The 20,672-nt window shown below is 34.9% G+C and overlaps 1 protein-coding gene across 8 annotated transcripts in view; it reads right to left on the bottom strand.

Moving 5' to 3' along the window:
- PTGER3 (prostaglandin E receptor 3) overlaps window positions 1-20,672 on the bottom strand; it is a 180,242-nt gene that overhangs the window by 133,029 nt on the left and 26,541 nt on the right. For 6 of the 8 annotated variants that reach the window (XM_043575261.1, XM_043575267.1, XM_043575268.1 and 3 more), the window contains exon 2: window positions 14,881-15,060. In XM_043575261.1, coding sequence (XP_043431196.1) covers window positions 14,881-15,060 — 180 coding nt within the window. Of the gene's footprint in view, window positions 1-8,819; window positions 9,650-14,861; window positions 15,061-20,672 lie in introns of those variants that run through there. The other 2 variants (XM_043575270.1, XM_043575269.1) reach the window with 2 other exon arrangements.

Consider the following 20,672-nt stretch of genomic DNA (forward strand, 5'->3'; position numbering starts at 1 on the left):
TTTTAAGGTCAACAATACCAAGTGGTTTGCATATGTTACCTCTTCTAAGATTTACAGCTACCCTATAAACTAGAAATTATTATCCCCATAGTCCTTTATAGATCAGGAAATTGAGGGAGCAGGAATGTGTTATACTAGTCTCTATTAGATAGTGGTAGAAAGCATTGACTAATTTGACCAGATCCTATTTATCGCTTTTCAGACAAGAACTGCCATACTGAAATTCACCTATTTGCTTATATGCCTTATTATTTATTTTTCCCGGATTTCACTTGACAAAGTTGTTATAGGGACTTTTCAAAATACCTCTTCTGGGTTCCTCAAAAAAATAAATAAACAGAACTCCCATGTAATCCAGCAATTCCATTTCTGGGTTTATATCTGAAGGAAACAAAGTCACTATCACAAAGTGATAGGATTTGCATGGCCATGTTCATGGCAGCATTATTTACAAACCATTTAAGTCTTGTTTCCATATATATAATGGAAGAGTTTATTCATACCTAAAAGCAGGAAATCTTGCCACTTGCGACAACATGGATGAACCTTGCAAACATTATGCTAAGTGAAATAGATAAATGAATACAGAGATCAGGATGTCTCTTGCCACTTTACCAATATGGTTATGGACTCCTGAAGCAATCAATATTGCTACTGTGGCTACTGGTATCACTACTAATACAACACTAATAACAATACCTCCTACATATATATTGTACCCATAACTCTTCTAGAATATTTACATATTTAATCCTCATGGCTACCCTATAAAGTAAGTGCAAAAATCCAAATTCTTCATATACAAAAATCTTAAAGAGTTGAAGGAATTATTTTCAAGGTCCACAGCTTTTAAGCCAAAGTTTGATCCCAGGTCTGACTCCAAAACACATATTTTCACATCCTTAATGATAACCTGACCATGACACTTTTCCCCCAAAAAAGATACTGCTTATCTACCTGGCATCTCAGTTGCTTCTTTCCTTTCTCCAAGAATATCCCTCCCTCCCTCCCTTCCAAATGGTTGTGTTGGGCAGTTGAAAAAGAGCCCCTAAATTTGAGAGGACCATTCTTCATCCAGTGAATGGAGAATGGTGATTCCCATTAAGGAACGTCAAGTAACATGTATAATCATTCATTGTTATTTTAATTTTTTTCTGAACATGTTCTCATATTAAAACTTACTCCCATAAAATTAGGTCCATAAATTACTACATTATTTTTTTAAATTATGTTATTATTATTAACAAACCATTATGAAAATCTTCAGACTCCATTTCTCATGCAAATTACATAGAAGCCAGCAGACAAATGGAAATTTGCCTTTCAAACATTTGCCCTAAGCATTGACTCATTTGATTTGGCTTAATTAACTGCTGATTAGTAAAAAAAAAAAAAAAAAAAATTAAGTAAAGATTTACATCTAATTGGGTTGAGCCCATTCTGAATAAATGTTAATTGATCCCTGAGATACCTGAGAATTGTTGACTCCTGTAATTATATTGAAATAGTAGAGATAATATGCAAAATTAGACCAAAGCTAAACTCTAAGATGTATCGATTTTTCATGTTATACAGCTATTGGTGGCTTGTCATTTGAATCCATTTCCTGATAACAGAATTCAAGTTTTGGAGATGCCAAGATGTTATTCCCTTGAACAATATGTTCCTCACTGTTCTTATCAGTCTGATAAGTTCTGTGGAAAACAAAGCAGCTAGTTGAAAAGAGAATACTAGTGAATGAATAAAATGTCAGATATACATAACCGATTCTACCTGCTAGCAACAAGGAAAGAAAGACTCAAAAACAGGAAACAGTTTTTCTGTTTCTTAAAGATAAAATATTCTCTATTCTAGAACTGAACTGTATTTTGCAAGAAGTTTGAGCAAATTTCAAAATTAAGCAGGGGAGACAATAGACAGAAGGGTTTTCCTGCTGTCAAAGGCCTGTTCTCCCTCTCTTCCATCTTGAATTTTACATTTTCTCCCAGGAGTCCCTCTGTAATTAGAAAGCAAAAGTACTTAACTGATTTTCAGTTCTCAGTAAACCTGCTCCTGAGTTAAGCAGGAGAGGAAGTGTGAAAGGAAAAGCAACAACAGCACCAACAACAAAAAACAAAGGGGCTGAAAAGAGATGTACAGTTAGTAACCTGAATTGTGATAAACTCAGCATCCTGCAAACCCCTAGACCTGGACAGGAAGTGGCAATGCGGCCTTTCTGTGCAACCATGTATGGCTGGGCTGCTGACACCCACTCCTCTGCAGAAGCAATTCTGTATCCAACAAGGAAGGGTCAGAATATTTACAGTAGTGTGTGAACGCCCAGGTGGGGCATATAGACTTTCAAATGTTTGCTAAGAATCTTGTGAGCTGATTCTAATTGGTCCTGTTGGGAAAGCTGCCTGTCCACTGCTGCCCAAAATTGTTTGTGGCTGTTTGAAAATGCCCAGGCATCATGACAGTCAAAATCTTTCTCTCACGGGGCCTTAGCGGAGCCCTCAAAGGTAAACTTGAAGCTTTGGAAAATAATCACAGTAGTAATTCTTTGCTCAGAATATGTTTGCCAAATGTATTCTAACCTGAAAGCAGGTAAGAACCCCAGCTTCACTTCTCACTAACTCTGTGGACTTGGTGGAGTGATTCACCCTTCCTGAGCCCAGTCTTTTCATCTGCTGAGTGGTGATAAGAACACCTACCGTGTGGTATTGGCATGAGCATCTGATATCATATGCAAAGTATAGTAGCTCATAAAATGACATCTGCCACTATTGTTATTATCACCATTATTGTTAGTATTCATGTTTACTTAAAATAATTCTCTTTCCTTTCCTAATTTGATTCCTAGAAGAATCTATCAGAAGCCCGTTTTTAAAAAGATGTGTTCAAAATGAGTGAATAACTCCAGAAATAATTCCAGATATAGGATCTAGAAAACAGGATATCTAAAAAAAAAAAGAGGCAAAAGGATCAATGGCAGAGAAACCCAGGATTCTAAAGGGGGTAAAGACTACCAGATAGGTTACAATGAGATACCACCTCACACCTGTCAGAATGACTAAAATCAACAACACAAGAAGCGTTAGGGAGGATGTGGAGAAAAGGAACCCTTGTGTACGGTCGGTAGGAATGCAAACTAATGCAGCCATTGTGGAAAACAGTATGAACATTCCTCAAAAAATTAAAAATAGAATTACCCCATGATCCAGTAATTCCACTACTAGGTATTTACCCAAAGAATACAGAACGCTACTTCAAACAGATATACACATCTTTATGTTTATTGCAACATTATTTACAAAAACCTAATTATGGGAGCAGCCCAAGTGTCCATGTATATATGTATATATATGTATACATATACACAATAGAATATTATTCAGCCATAAAAAAAAGAATGAAATCTTGCCATTTACAACATCATGGATAGAGCTAGAGGGTATTATGCTAAGTGAAATAAGTCGGTCAGAGAAAGACAAATGCCATATGATTTCACTCATATGTGAAATTTAAGAAACAAAACAAATTAAAACAACAACAAAGGAGAAAAAAGAGAGAGACAAACCAAGAAACAGACTCTTAACTATAGAGAATAAACTGACGGTTATCAGACCGGAGATAGGCGAGGGGATGGGTGAAATAGGTGATGGGGATTAAGAGTACACTTATGATGATGAGCACTGAATGATGTGTAGAATTGTTGAATCATTATATTGTACACCTGAAACTAAGATAATACTGTATGTTAACTATCTTGGAATTAAAACAAAACACTTAACAAAAATTTTTAAAAAGGAAATACACATTTGAGATGTAAGGGATATCACATACATAGACACACACAAACACACACTGATAAGCCCAAGTGTATGAAAATCTACATGACTTAATCTTTGTGATATCTCATGAGCCAAAAATAAAGAAGTAAATAAGATACCTAACAACACAAACTAGGATTTGGTAGTTTGGATGAAGAGCAAGGTGAAAGCAAGCAGAAAACCTTAATAAAAGGAAGACTTGGCCCCTGTATTCAAGGAACTCGTGATTTGGTTGAGAAAAGAGAACAATCTTAAAGGAGAGGGAGAACAGGAACCTAAAAATTCTTTTTAGAGAAAAACGGAACAGAAACATTGTATGGGCCTTCCTACCTATGTCTCCTAGAGGTTTCCTATGAGCTATTTTTCAAGATTCAGAAGAAAAAAACTTGCGTGTGTTTAGCTGACAAAATTAGCTGCATGCATTCCATAGAAAAAGGAGAATCATGTTTTTCAGTTAGAAGATACCACATAGATAGACCAACTCTGATCGTACAGATGAGGCAACTAAACTTAAAAGAAGCCATATGTTTTTCTCAAACACACACACCCCATGTGAGACCAGAGCTAGTCTTCTAATATCACTTGTGTGTTCTGGTGAATGCCCAATACTAAATTAGCAAGATGGTACTAAAGTTGCTTGAGATGAGAATATCATAATTAATTTTCAATGTTCCATCAATGAATGGGGATAATAAAGTAATATTAACCATCAACTACTTGTATAGTGCTTTCAAAAGTGTCCTTATCTTATTTAATCCTACTAATGTTGTGCTGATGAGAAAATTCAATTCAGAGACGTTTACTGAATTGTCAAGGGCAAATAACCAGTGAATAGCAAATCAGATAATTAGGCTTAAGTGTCCTGACTCCTTTCTTAATGTTGGAAATTTTTCTTTTTCATTATGACTTAAAATTTTTTGTAGAGCTCTTTGGTGAAATGATTTTGTTTAAAATATACTTTAAAATATTTTAAATTACATATCTAATATCTTAGCAGTGGTCAATATTAATACAATTAGCAAATTAGTTATTTCAGTTTTCAATGAAAATCCTGCTGAAGGGAGAGTAACAGGAATATTCAAAATTACCATGGTGAAGACAAAATCTGGGATAAGGATAAGGCCATGCATATCTAATTAGGGCTACACAACCTTTAAGGCAGTGATTCCTCTTCAGAGCTTGTCAATGAATCAATATTACTTCTCCAAAATTTTGAACTAAAAATTGATTTTGTCACAACAATTCTTGAAAATTCTAGGTAAAAAAAATGTTTCAATAGTCAAGGATTGTTGAAAATAAATATAAATAGCTTTTCCTCTAAAAATGGCTTCCAAAGGATCTTCTAAGGGAGAAGATTCCAAACCACTGATTCATGAAAATCCACTTGCAATTTTATACACATCTCATACTGCTATTCAATTCATGTACACACATCCAGAATGGAGGCTGGTTTGGTATGAAAGAGTGGCTTCCAACAGACAAATACTTCAGTGTTTTAAGATCTCATTTCCATCTTCCTCAATAAGGCTAGAAAAATGCAAAGATAAATGTCATTAGTTGCTCCAGACTTTTCCCTGTAGAGAAATACAAGCTATAAACATCAATAGAGCATTTTACTAATAGCTTAAAGTGTTGGCTTAAAGCATCATTAATTTTACATTTGTAACAAGATCTGTGAGTGTATGCCTTGCATTTTCACTGAAAAGATGCAATCATTAAGGTCATCCTTGCTGCTTTGGTTCTAAGTTGCAAGGCAAAGGTGTAGTACATGCAGAAGTGTAAATATGTATGCATCCACACACACATGTAACGTAATAACATAAAGTTACATAATAGAAAATAACAGAAAGGTATATTCTAACCATTTAGCTCATTTGTGTATAGCATATTGTGCTTTTCAGGTGGAGTAAATCCTTTTATTGACTTTTAAATAGCTTCATTTTAAATCTTTCTGGCTGGGTCAGCACAAAGGAAAACAGAAGCAAGATCTTTGTTGTAAGGCAAATGCATCACTGAATGAGTTACTCGTAATTAAAAAAATAATAATAACCCTTTTACTTTCAACCTGGTTTTGGTGAGTAGTCTATGCTGCCCCTCTTCTGGTCAGGATTGTGTTCTTTTCTTTTACCCATGTGATGGCAATATTTTAAAATGATTGCAGCTCCTCTTTTAGTAATTCTATCCCTGATTATGTTGTTTCACTATTACGGGCATATAATGAGCTGTCAGGCAATTTTGGCATTCACAGGGAAGTAATTATATTGACTTAGCTCCAGTTTTAGATTTTAGCTTTCTAACCAAACATGGAAAGTCATGAGGTTCCTTGAATCATAAAGACTCTCTCACAGTGAGAATTCCTAACCTGTGTCCATAAATTTCCAAGATGTCCACAGACAAAATTCAGGAGGGCTGTACAGTCTCTGACACAATGTAAAAATTCTCTGTGCTTTTTGTGAGGAGGGGATCCATTCCTTTCATCTTATTATCAGAGGGGCCTCTGATCCCAAAGTGGTTAAAAGCCAGTGTTCTATCAGCTATGTTCTACTTAAATCTTATTTTTAAAGGCTCCAATCGGTGGTAATGGTTTCAGAATTATGTTCCTCCAATGTTCTTTTCAAAATAAAACGGAAAAAATCTTAGATATTATATTCAAAGCTTTCTTTCCAATATTGTGTAAGAATATTAGACATAAACACTGATTATCCACAGATCTCCCTTACTTGGCCTCAGAAATTTCCAGTAGACTAATGAGTACTCTTGTTCTAATTTTTTTTTTTTTTTGCTCAGATTTGGACTTTAAGATTTTCAACCTCCCATTCCATACAAACCAAAGGGTTAAGTGTTAGTCATAGAGAGTATGACCTGAACTTTGTCTTCAAAATGTGTGGTAATAGCTCTATGATTGGGGTACTACAGACTGGCATGAACTCAGAAAAAACACAGGCCAACAAAGAGACATTTGCCCAGAGTTGGACTGCTTTTTGATAAAAATCATTTTTCAGATTAAATAAAGCTGCTACGGCTCTGTACACAGACCAAATATGCAAAAATCCCATAAAAGACAAAGCTTGGTAAATTAGTTCTTTCTTACCAAGGCAAGTGTCTGGAAGTGTGAACTTAAGAGGAATTATCACAGACTTTCAAAGGTCTTGGGAGAAATAGACTCATTCTCTTTAGATAGCCCTTTGAGAGACATACAACCCCAGGGCCTCTTATCAAGAGCAAAATAAGGATTGGAGGCATCAATAGAAAGATGATACTTTCTAAGAAATTGTACCTCCTTATTTGTGAATAGGTTTATGCGATTATGGAAGTGGATCAGGGCCCATGGTGATCCAGGCATTGTTGTAGTGGTAGCACCACATTTTTGTGCAGTCAGACACAAACTGGCATTCTAGTGCCTGCCACTTTGGGAAATGCCCGAAGGATGCCTTTCAGATCCAAGATCCCACAGATGGCCTTGTCCTGCAAACCCTCAGATCCATAGCCATGTGTCTCAATGGTCATGGCCCTTGCCCTAAAGCAGAGGTTCTCATCTGAGCAATTAGTATATTTGGCAATGTCTGATTTCTGATTGTCACAGCTAGAAAAGTATTACTAGTATCTAGTGGGTAGTGGGCAGGGATACTGCTAAACACCCTGAAATGCACAGGACAGTCCCCAAAACAAAGAATTATTTGGTCCAATGTGCTGAGAGGCTGAGGTGGAGAAATCCTGTCATAAGCTCATGCCACTTTTGCCCATTCTGAAAGGAAGTTATAGACTTATGCTCTATTTAGACCTATACTACTCACAGGGCCACTAGAATTTAGTTAGTTTGAATGCTTTGGAAATTGCAATTTGGGGCAAAATGCCCTCCCCTTCCCAACTAACATCAACTCCTTTCTCCAAGACACAGGTTAAATGTCATCTCCTACAGGAAATGATTTCCTATTTTAGCATCACCTCCCTCTTATGCTTACTCTAATAGCAGCTCTGATCAAATTATTTCCTATTTCTCTACTATATTATAAACTCATTGATAGCTGATTTTTCAGAAAAAAATCCTTGTGTCTTAACACCTACCAGAATTATTGGCACATAACTGGTACAACAACAAACATGTGTTGAAGGAAGGAATAAGCCCAGAGGACTGGCTTGGATTCTGAGTACCCAACCTCCAAACTGGGTTTATTCAAAACTGTTATGGTGAACACAACAACCTCCAAGGATATCTAAGGATGTCTGACCCCATGTCTGACTGAGCAATGACTCATTTTATGGCATGAGGTTCTACATTGTGATGGTTTAATTTCTGGTGGTTAATTTCTTGATTAACAGAAGGTAACAGAGTAAAGACTATAGAGACCATAAGACCTGGTTGGAAGCCTAGGACCCCCTGGGAGAAATCATGGACAGAGCTCTCCCTAAATACCTTTCCTAAGAGGAAGGAAGGCAAATCTGATGCACTACTTTTATGAGTTTGGCTTAACAGCCTATATTCCACAGAACATCTCCCTTCACTCAAGAAGGATGAGGTGATTGACCTGAATTAGCACATAGCACAGGGGAAGCCCAACATTTGTTTCTACCAATACTCAGCTGACACCAATACCCAGGTACAAATCTATCAAAGGGTCTGACTACAAAGACAATTCTTTGGTTGGCTATGTGTAGATTACACTAGAATACACACAAAAAGGGGATGAACTAAATTGAGAACAATTTATAAATATGCTTTTGTATTAAAGACAAAAAATCTGGGATTATAACATGAATGGATATCATGTTGAAAGTGGGAAAAGAGCACCTCAGATCTACAGTAAATCAATGATACTCTGTACTGTACATGATTATGGAATATAAAACAAAATGGTATAATCATCCAGTTAGCATAATGCTGTTGCATATTACATTGTGCTTTTATTTGACAAAGCACATCAAATAGGATTTCAGAAAAACACTTAGCACAATTATAAATAAAATATTCCTGACATGAGTTGGCATCAGGAAAAAAAGACAGGAACATTTCAGAACATTCAACTTTATTTTTCATTGACAAACACAACATAAAAAACATACATTTATTAAATACACAGACTATGACTTGAATGCCATCAAAACTTTGATGTAGTTTTCATAGTCTCTTTTACTCTCCACAATACTGAATACCAGCCTTTAAAATATACTGGAAGATATGTTTAACTATACTTAGGTATCTCCAAAAAAACTTTACACAGAGATGACAAAAGTATATGTTCCCACTTAACCAAGTGTGTAGGGATAGGATGCTGAGTAGGACAGATGGAGAAACATATGCTTTCTATACTGAGCTTCCCATTATGATTAAAAGTGCCAATGATTTCAGTTCTTACTTAAATATACCACATAAGTAGTACTTACACTCATTTATTGTAAACGGATGAAGATAATCAGTGCCTATTTTTAATTTGTTTGTGTAAAGAAATGTTCAACTTTATCTGTACATGAACATTTGGTAAAAGAGGGAGAAAATAAAATATTTCATATATTTATATGAATAAATATGTATAAATATATTTCATATATATATATATATATACATATATATATATATATATACATACATACACACACATGAAAGGAAGAGAATTTAGCTGTCAGTGATGACTTAAGTGAACTGAACACCTGCTCTTACAGAAAAGAACACTGGCCATCTTTGTCTCACTGACACTCAACTGTATGAAGATAAATGCAGTCCCTTCCTTTCTTTGATTCTGAGGAATGGACTAAAAGAATGAAGGATTTTAACAAGTTGGAAATGTATGTTTCCTCCATGTCTTTCCTTACATTCTCTACCCCACCTCCATCCTTCCCTACTCCACATAAGTACCTTTTCAGTAGTCAAAAGAACACTGGAGTATAAGTCATATGCATTTTTCTCTGCCTAACATTGCAGCTTTTATTTCTACACAAACTGAAAACATATCAAGAAACTATTTTTAAATAACTATTAAAGTTTGGTGATTGGCTGCCTTTTGTCTAGATATCTGATTCACTTTAATTAAAAGGCCAACATACTTTGTTCCTAAAGCAATTGACAAAGGAATTTAAGAGCTGCACTTACGAAAATAACTTTAGAGGTGGAATTATCTCCCAAATGTTCAAAAAGCTTGAAAAATCTAATTTTGTTCCTCATGATGATCTCTTTCCTTCCTATCTTTACTCCCATAATAACATTTTTCCATCAAAACAGACTTTGTAAAAAAGAGACTCAGATCCATTTCATGTATTAGGGCAGAAGCATACTAAAAGTACACACTTGTTCTCTGTCCTCTTAAAAACAATCCCAGTTTTACCAACAGTAAATATCTGTTACATTCCTTCTGCTGAGAAAATGAATAAATTGGAGGCAAGGCTTAGGGTGACAGTCTCATTCTTAATGAAAAAATATATAATCCAGTAAATATTTGGGTTGTTGAGAATATGCAACTGATTGATTTAAAATTTCTGAAAATTAAATAATTTTCATTCTCAATGAAGAAAATGAGAGACATATAAATGAATATGGTTTGTATATGATTGAATTGTTTTTCTAGAGAATCAAAATATACTCAGCTTATGGTATCATAATGTAATGGTTTACAATTCACCTTGTATGAATTATAAACCTTTAAATAGAATCTTTGTTTAAGGAATTATAAAATAGAGAATATATAAAGTAAAAATGCTGTTTTCTTTCATTCCTTAAAAGAGTAGAGAACAGGGACAGTGAGAAAGGACGTGTTAAGTAGTGTGGAGTGAAGATATCTTTCCATCTGACTTTAAAATGAATTGTTGATCTCCTTGTGAGACAAAAATTCTTTGATTCTAGACTTGTTCAAGTCTTTCAGAGATAGACATAGTCTCAGTTTTCTCTTTTTTCACTTTGAGAGTAAGGCCACCCTGCACTATTCTTTTTACTTTCTTCAGTTTTATTCAAGGTGGACTCAATCCAAAAGAGACATTCAGGGAGGACATGTGAAAGGTTTTACTTGATCACTGTAGATACGAATTCCTTGTAACATCGAAACTGAAACTTTTTGGGTAGGAGTAATTCAGCTGAATATGAACTTTCTCATGAAATTAGTATCCATGTAAATGCCAATATAATGGAGTTTTAATTTTACAATTTCCCCTAATTCTCTATTTCATGCTTCAGTAATCACTGCCTATTCGTTAGAATAGAATACTGAGCTGATACAGTTTTTAACAAATGTGCATGCGAGCTTTAGGCTGATTCTCAAAGTTTGTAAATTGGCTCTATCAAAACCTATGTTAGGAAACATCACAGCTATGTACCACCTCTTATGAGAATTTTATTGCAACTCAGAAAAACAGTCCTCTGGACGTAGCCACAGTATTAAAGAGTCTTCATTTTTTAAAATGATATAATCTCATTCATTGAACAATTCTTCACTTTTATTTAAACCTCAATTTTAGCAGACTTTGAGAAATATTCAAGCACAAAACCAGCAAGAAACAGCATCACTGCATATTTGGCGTGATTGATCATCTAAACGTTTCACATGGGTAAATCGTAGAAATTTTAGTTTTTCCACATTAAACTTTTATCTGTTCATACAAATAATTACTCTGTAGTCTTTCTGTGTCACTCATCTTCTGGTATCCTGTTTATCTCAAGAAAATCTTTCAAGGTTAAAGGATTAAAAAATAAACAGGCAATATATATGCCTACAATTTCAAAGATCAAAATGTTTCTACTTTCTGTCTCTGGTTTAATCCCAATACCAAAGAACTATTAAGTGATTGTTGACATGGGGAGATTGAAAGTTAATCACAAATTAGGAGTCAAAAACAACAAAAATATAAAAAGTATCAATAAATAAAAGGTCTAATTCACTTGAAAATCTATTATTAGAATATTGCCACAGATTGACCACCTTTTAAAAATAGTGATTTGTCAGAGTTTCTAGTCAGTCCATTACTCAACATCAGCATGGCCCCGGGGTCTCTTTCAGCTAACTTTTACATGAGCTTACTCAATTCTATTCTATAACGTGGTCAAGAGATCTTTTATGCAATAAAGAAGTGTTAAGTAGAAATATATGTTCACTTTTTGATTCATAGCCATTTAAATCTGTCACAATTAAACACAGTTACTTAGAATATCTTGAGATACAGCATTACGTAAATTTCATAAATATTAACACATTTTGTTTCCTCCATTTAAATAGTTTTAAGATATCCACCACACTAATTTTATCTGAAAAGTAAAATGTTCTTACCGGATAGCATGCCATCATTTTCTTCTACAACACAGCATACTGTATAAACTCATCGTTTAGAAAATCAGCATTGCTTTGTAAAATCTACAATAGACGATTTTACATATATTTCTACATTGCACTCAGTCACTTCTTCCCATGTGGTTTCCTAGACCTCTATTATTTTTAACCAATATTGTCAAGTTAGGAATTGTCACAATTTATGCACACATTTTCTTTTCCTGCTCAGATATATATATAGATCAATTAAGTATATGAGAATGAATTTAAAGGTCAATAAACTTAAATTTGGAAACAAAGGTTTTTCTACAGTGACTTTAGATGCCTGCTTCCTAACCACATCTAGGGCCTTTGCACAACATCTCTGAAATCTAATCTCAACTACCATCCAAAGGCTGAAATCATTTGGGACTTACATTTCTTATCTGGTTTTCTCTGGATGAACAAATGGTTGCCTAGATAACAAAAACACACCATTTATGTAATTTTTCCTTCTCTACTTCCTTTTCAACCTTGTTCAAAAGCTGCTATTTGTCCACTCCTACCATGTATCGCTGGGAAGATATTTATTTTGTCATTAAGGATAAGTTTGAGGCTGTTTTGTCTTTATGTATTTCTGTGCTTTGAAGAAAAGTGATATTTCTTTGACAGTAATCTCCATTACCATTTGGAAGTATCGGTCTCTTAAATTATTAACACAAATAAAGCACTTTGTTGTACAGCAATATGATACTACACATTTGAAGATAAATTCATATTTCTGTAATTAAATAGGCAGAGATCATTCACTTTATCAGTTTTATGGACTGTAATGGCATGAAGCACTTCAATCATATGGCAGGTGCCTCACCGATATGCACTGAGTTTTGGCAGACATTTATTCATTCATTCACTGAATACATTCTGAACACTTTCTATGTTTCAAGTGTTGGGCTAGGTGCTGGAAGGAATAACCCAATGACACTCATACCAGTTAAATTCATTCTGTGTGTGTGTGTGCGTGTGTGTGTGTGTGTGTGTGTGTGTGTATCTGATTATAACCCAGGACCAGAGGACCATTCAAGAGGTAAAGCTTCTTTACTATAAGGTCATTTAAGTGCACTTTTTTTTCTTGAAAAAGGAGGTAGTTTTGTCTAATTCTTCATGAGGTGACCTGTGGGAAACCCAATTCTATAGCATAGAGAGATTTTACAATGGGGCTTTAGTATTAGGTTACTTATCATCATTTTTTCTAAAACATAGGCAGTACAACCGCCATGAATTACATAGGCACTCTCAGCAGATCTTGTTTCTCACTCAGCTTAACACTTTGCTTTAAATTGATTATTCCTGATTGACCTGGGATGGTTTACATATTAACCTAATGCATATATTGTACCTGTTGAAATCAATTCTTCCTCAAATGCCTACTAAACACAGGGGAAAAAGTAGTACTATAAAGAAGTATAAAATAAATCTTAATTTTTTTTTAACTAGGAATACAATAAGGTAAGCTGTAAATTAAGATCTTCATGAGAAAATGTTAATGAGTTTGCAAAATGAATGCTCCAAAGAAAACAAAGAGCATTTTGTGCGGGTTCAAATTAAAAGATTATTGTGTTTGTTGGGGAGATTCTTTTTTTTTTAAGTGCAACTCTCAAAACTTAACGTAATGATCTACTTGTGCCCAAAATATATCAACCTTAGCCATCAAGGTTTGTACACATGTAGACTATAAGAAAAATATATTAATAATAAATATTTAGATAAAGAGGGAACAGAGAAAGTGCTGTGAGGGGTCAACCTTATTAATTTTCTTATTCTATAAATAGGCCAAATTCTTTATGGAACCTTCAAAATATTTATCGGTCTTAGAATCAGAGTTAGTATTTAGATATTCCAAAAGACTAGAGAATACTTTTGGTGGAAAAATCAAGGAAGATAATTAAGCACAGTACCTATATTTAGTTCTCCAATCAGTTCTTAAATAGCATTTTGAAAAACCACTACATTGACTCTCAAGATCAGATTCATGAATCTTATCCATGCTTGTAGGAATTAAAAATGTATTAAAAAAGAAGAACATTTAGTATTTGGATAGTCACAAATCCCACCATATTTGAAATAAATGGAATTGGCTGTCATTTAGATAATGAGTAAACCTAATTACCAATACAACCAAAACTTAAACTTTATACGTTCAGCAGATAATTTATAGATTGAGCAATATTTACATCAGTACCACCAAATATTGTATACATTATATGTTTTTATCCTAATGCAACTTTTTAAAAAAATATACGGGGAAAAGAGTGACATGGAGAGAAAGAAAGAGAATACAGAAGACCAAGGTCTTTGAACAAAAGCAAATCTTTGCCTATCTTTGATGATCTATGCATTCAATCCCCCAAGTACTCAGTATACTGGAATATTAACTTTTCCTATCCCATCCCCACCACAGACCAAGATCATTTATAAAAAATGTGTTCATCTCATAAATAATCACATATTCAGCTACAAATGGCAGAGACCCAAAAACATTAGACTGTCACTAATATATTTTCCTTTGTTTGTATTTCAATACTTTTGGCACACAGGGGATTATCTATGCTTCTGAGACCATTTAGCCTTATATCAAAATTCTCCTTCAATGCATAAATGGTGGCATGCCAGAGATGCCTAAATTCACAGTAAGGTTTAGGGCTATTTGTTGCCAAAAGCTGTGAACATGCAAGTTGATTAGGTGTTCTCTTTCATGCTCCTGTCTGTATTATTTCATTGGATAATGAGATAGGCTGCCCTTTCTGTCCATCATTAGAGCAGCTGGAGACAGCATTTGCTACCTGGCAAAACTTTCGAAGAAGGATCTTTCTTAGCAGCAGATAAACCCAGGGATCCAAGATCTGGTTCAGTGAAGCCAGGCGAACAGCTATTAAGAAGAAGTTGCATTCTTTCAGCTTTTCAGTGTGTGTCTTGCAGTGCTCAACAGATGTCTGATTGAAGATCATTTTCAACATCATTATCTAAGAAAGAGGGACAAATAATTGTTCCAAAGATTAACAAAGTCACATGTATCTCCTCTGCACAATACTTTGCACATAGCTTACAGCAAATTGGTTGTTGGACTGAAATGATTAATTCAGGAAAAATTTATATTCACAGGACACAGCCCTGAATGAATACAAGACATTCCTACAGATTTTCCCTCATTTTTGGCATTTGACCTAATGCAGCCTTTTAAAAAGTACATGTTCTCAGGATCTTGGTCCTTGGTATTTAAGAAGCTTGAAATCTCAAAAACACATCTCAAAATTAGCCAAAGTCATCTGTCTTGATGCAGAAAGTACCAATGGGTTGACACCCTAACGAAAGCCAACACTTCAACAAACCAAAACAAATTTACTCTTAAACTTCAGTAGTCCTAACTGAAGCAAATTACAGAAAAAAAAGTAGAAGCAAGAAAGGAGGAAATAATACTTATTCTTAGCATTTTCTGAATCCATACAATTTGCCAGGACTCCATCAAGTTCTTTATATGCACTTAATAAAAAATTAAGAGAGATAGCATTACAGTTTCCTTTTTACAGTTGCTGCCAAGGTTTAATGATGTAAAATGGCTGAGCCAGACTTCAACGAGGTTTCCTAATACCACTTGACCTATAGGGCTTTGTTTTTTTTATCTCTCCCTTCTCACCATATACACACACTGGAATGTAAACTTCCGGAGGGCAGGATTTGGGACTATTGTTTTCCCCACTAATATATTGCCAGTACCTAAACCAATACTTAATAAACAGTGCTCAATAAATATTTGTGAATAAATAGGTAATATGACATATATATAAATATAATATTATATGACATATATCATATAAATATATTTATATATGAATGAATAGATATTTGTGATTTCCATAGAAGAGAAAAGAATGAAGGTTCATATACCTCTGAAAAGATATTCGAGCTCATTAATAATCAGAAAAGTGCAAATTATGAGAAAATAAGAACCATTTTACACCCACTAGTTTGACAAAAATGAAAAAATGAGACTTTCCCAAATGTTAGTATGGATGTGGAGAAATGAGGACGCTTTTACACACCATTATCTGGAAAAGTGAACTGGAACACCCACTGTGGAAAATAAAGGCACTGAAGAGGATGAGACAAATGAAAGATTTGAAGAATCTTGTTTCTTGAAGAAACAAGCACTATTTCCTCTGCTACCTGCAAGCAATCCTACTCCTAGGGATATACCATCCTGAATTCCTGCCCCGGGAGTTGTGCATAGGACTGTTCATTACAGTGTTATTCACAACAGCAAAAAACAAACAAACAAACAAACGAACAAACAAAACACAGAAACAACCCAAACACAGGTTCACATTAGCAGACAAAGAAAGGTGCTGACTTTATAACTGGCTCCTGAATTCATCTTTCTAATTGTGCTGCACGACTCTTAAGCACTTGAAATGTGGCCAGGACAAACTGAGATGTTGGAATATGTAATGATTTTATAATGAAATGATAACATTTTGATATATTGTGTCAAATAAAATGTATTATTAAAATCAACATTACTTTTTTTTTACTTTTTAAAAATGTCACTACTAGAAAATTTAAAATTATATATGAGGCTTTCATTTGTTGCTCACAGTCCATTCTATTGGACCCAAGGTTTCTTGTGAAGCCCACACTTATTTGGATGTCTGTCCTTAGGTCATATATCTCAAATTGAGGTCAACATCTCTGAACATCTAAAACACTCTGGACCACAAACCCACAATCCCAGCAATGGCACTTCCTCCCTTATACAGTCATGTCAGTTTTCTTCAAATCTTTCCTTTGTCTCATCCTCTTCAGTGCCTTTTGCTCTTGTTCCAATCTCATCCTACTTCAGCTCCTTCTGTCATCTGAACTATGGTAACAATAGACACCCAGATGGTGCATACAAATGTCAGCATATGACAGATTCATCATCTTAACTAAATTCTAGCTCCGATCAAACCCGCACCAGCTATAAAAACTTCAACTTGGTCTAATTGGACAAATTTGACCCACAGATTCTTAAACCAATCACTGGCAAAAGAGACAGAAACTTCCAGGTTTTGTTTAGGACAAATTCATCCCCTGGGGCTTAAATCATGGTCCTTGACCACATTACCACCTAATACCTGAGCAAATTATGGTGATATAAGCAAATAAGAACAGGGGAATGGGTAGACAACCCACAGATAGTCATATATTCTTACTCTGTAATTTCTTTCAAAGGAATTGTTTCCAAGGGATTTATACAATAAAAGCAAAAACAGCTGTATAAATAAGTCAATATTTAGCGAAGCATTATCTATATTAGTAAGAAACTAAACACATAAATTTCTAACACCAGGAGTAAAGTTTAATAAAATATTGCTTATTTGTATACTAGTATATGTAAGAATTGGGTGAAAACAGAATATAAAGTAGATTATGTATATAAAGCTATATTGTTATTATAATTAAATTCTGTGAAATACATAGACTTGTGGAAGGCAATGGAATTATTACTATTAAGCAATAATTTACCATTAGATAATTATTCAATTATTTTAAAAGTTGTATGTACATAAAAACATTTCAAACAATTTATGAAATTCTTTGAAAGGAAGTTGATGATAACTGCCTTCATTAATAAGCACGAATTATTATACACCAATTTTTTTTTTAAATAAGTAAATCTATGTCACTGTCTTCTGATGCTGGCTCATAGTCTTGTGAACTGAACACTACCTCTCACTGCATACACAGATGGCCCCCAAAGATATCTATGTCCCAGTTCCTAGAACCTGCAAATATGTTTTCACACATGACAAAAGGACTTTGCAGATGTGATTCATGATAAGGGTCTTGAGATGGGGAGCTTCTCCGGGATTACCTGGGTGTGTTCAGTGTAATCACACGGTCCTTAAAATCTGAGAATTTTATCCAGCTGTGGGGAGAGGGAGATGTGTGTACAGAGAATTGTCAGTGAGATACAACATTGCCAGTTTTGAACATAGAGGAAGGGAGCCATGAGGTGAGTTAAGGAATGGGGATGGCTTCTAGAAACTGAAAAAGGTAAGGACATAATTCTCCGAGCTCCTTCAGAGCTTCTAGAAAGGAATGGAGCCCAATGGACACCTTGAGAGTAACCCAGTAAGACTCATGTCAGGGTTCTAACATACAGAATTGTAAGAGAAGTTGGTCTTGTTTTAAGCCCCTAAGTTTATATTAATTTGTTAGAGTACTGCAGTAGAAAACTAATACACCCACAGAGTGAGCTCTCAAAAGAGGTGGAGAAGGGATGGGGAGGAAGTTGCTTGAAAATGATTTACTGTCTCTGATAGATAAAAACATCTCAGCAAGCATGTTTACTTTGTTCACTTTTATTAGGAAACTTTTTTTTAACATAAAGTAAAAGTAAACTTCATCCTAACTCTTATTTAAATTACCTCAATTTCTAAGTCTGTAACATGTAAAAATGAATTCTTGTTATTCTATCAGTTAGATTTCAATGTGTTTGATTAAAAGGGATAAAATTTTATTTTCAATTAGGTTGCTTTTAAGAAAAACATACATCTATTATTTCTTTTTTCTCCCTTTATAAACTACTGGAAAGGTTATATCTAGCTCTTTTAACCCCTCACCTCATCCAATAATTAAGTATATTTGACCACGTACCATCTTTCAGGAAGTTCTCTGGGCCTGATCTAGAACGATCTAAAAACTCACTTCAATTACATTTTCATTTTTTCAAATATAAAATAAAATAGAAATTGTCCAACTTCTTATAATCAGGAAAATTTACAAATTTACTAATTAAAGTGGGATTTCAGTCATTTTACACAGCCCTCCTTGATTATCTTAAGTTTTTATGGGGCTTAAAAATATAAATTATTATTAGACTATTATAGGTTTCATATGCCTTACATTGGTTAGTCCCCTGTAATTTCCCATAATTTACTACGGACAATTCAGTGATTATGAAATTATGAAACCAAGCTCTGTAAGCAATAGTTGGCGCATGGGGAGAGACACTCCAGCTTTTCCCAGAAATCATGAGATGTGCAATATGACAATAACTACAATTAGGGACAGAAAGCATGATACTGTCATTTCCAAATGGCAGCAGGGATGGAAGTAGGACTCCCAAATCCATCTTATTTTGAACACAAATGCAAATTAGCATCCATCTGTTGATTTCCCTGTATTTCAGGAGCTAAACAGTGATTACAATTTTTGCAAATATTTTTCAGACATTCAGACTTTGGAAGAAAACCTTTGGCATGAATATATAGATTTCTAGTAGAATTCATTTTTCCTATTAGTCCAATTCAATTCCTTACAAGGGAAAAGGGACAAATAAAAACCAGGGTGCTTAGACAGCACAGAGTCTACTTTTTTGGCAAATGCATGGATAATCTGCAAGATTGCTCTGTCTGAACAGCCTCTTGTAATGATCTGGTCAAGGGAGCGGTTAAGACTAATTCTGGGGGCCCTGAGAGCAGCTTTTCTGCCAGCATCTTCCCCAGGCTCCACGTGACTCTCCCAGGCCTCTTGCATCTCCCCATTTATCAGCAGGAATAGAGAGCTCTTTTTGTGCCCGCGATAAACAGAAACCCAACTATATCAGCATCCCCTAATTTCTCCATCCCTGCCTAGGGTCAAGGGCAACTGCTTTGCTCCATCTAAACGAAAAAAGTCTCTTTCCCAGTGATAATGACCTTTTCAATGTGTAAAGCACTAACAAAGGAGATGGTTTTTAATATGCTGCATTTGGATTTTGTTTTATTGAAGCAGGATTTATAACTACACGTTTAAAAATCTTTGGTACTTCACTGCTTGATTCAAAAATGCCTTGGGGGGGCGCCTGGGTGGCACAGTCGGTTAAGCGTCCGACTTCAGCCAGGTCACGATCTCGCGGTCCGTGAGTTCGAGCCCCGCGTCAGGCTCTGGGCTGATGGCTCGGAGCCTGGAGCCTGTTTCCGATTCTGTGTCTCCCTCTCTCTCTGCCCCTCCCCCGTTCATGCTCTGTCTCTCTCTGTCCCCAAAATAAATAAAACGTTGAAAAAAAAATTTTTAAATAAAAAAAAAAAACAAAAATGCCTTGGGTTATAGGTCATAAATATCTATTGAAGATGATAAATGAGTAAACCCAGAAAAATTAACTTGTAGGGGAGGGAATAAAATTGTGTGAGAGAACTTTCCTCACAGACAATTTTTATCTATGATGTTTTGTTTTCCATAATCCTTTGTTGTTAGGCATTGGAGGATAACCTGCTCTACTGGAAATTCCCTCTATCGTTTAATAAATGTACTACGTTATAATACAGTGAAACCTGTCTGGGCCCTTTAAATCACTTAATTACATAATTTGAAGGATTATCATGGGAAGAAGCTTCACTGGAGACTTAAGAAATAATTGCAGACTTTCCAGTCTGGTTACAACTCTGTTCTCCAGTTGCCAAATCACCTCAGCATTCTAGACTCTACTGTTTCAGAAGCTTCTCCTGCCTTATCTAATCTGAAAACTGAAAACAAACAGCTCATAAATGTTTAAAAAGTTACTAGAAGTCATGTTATTGCATCTTTACTATTATGTAATTTTATAAAATTCTTC

This window comes from Prionailurus bengalensis, chromosome C1, assembly GCF_016509475.1.
Source record: "Prionailurus bengalensis isolate Pbe53 chromosome C1, Fcat_Pben_1.1_paternal_pri, whole genome shotgun sequence".
Taxonomy (NCBI): domain Eukaryota; kingdom Metazoa; phylum Chordata; class Mammalia; order Carnivora; family Felidae; genus Prionailurus; species Prionailurus bengalensis.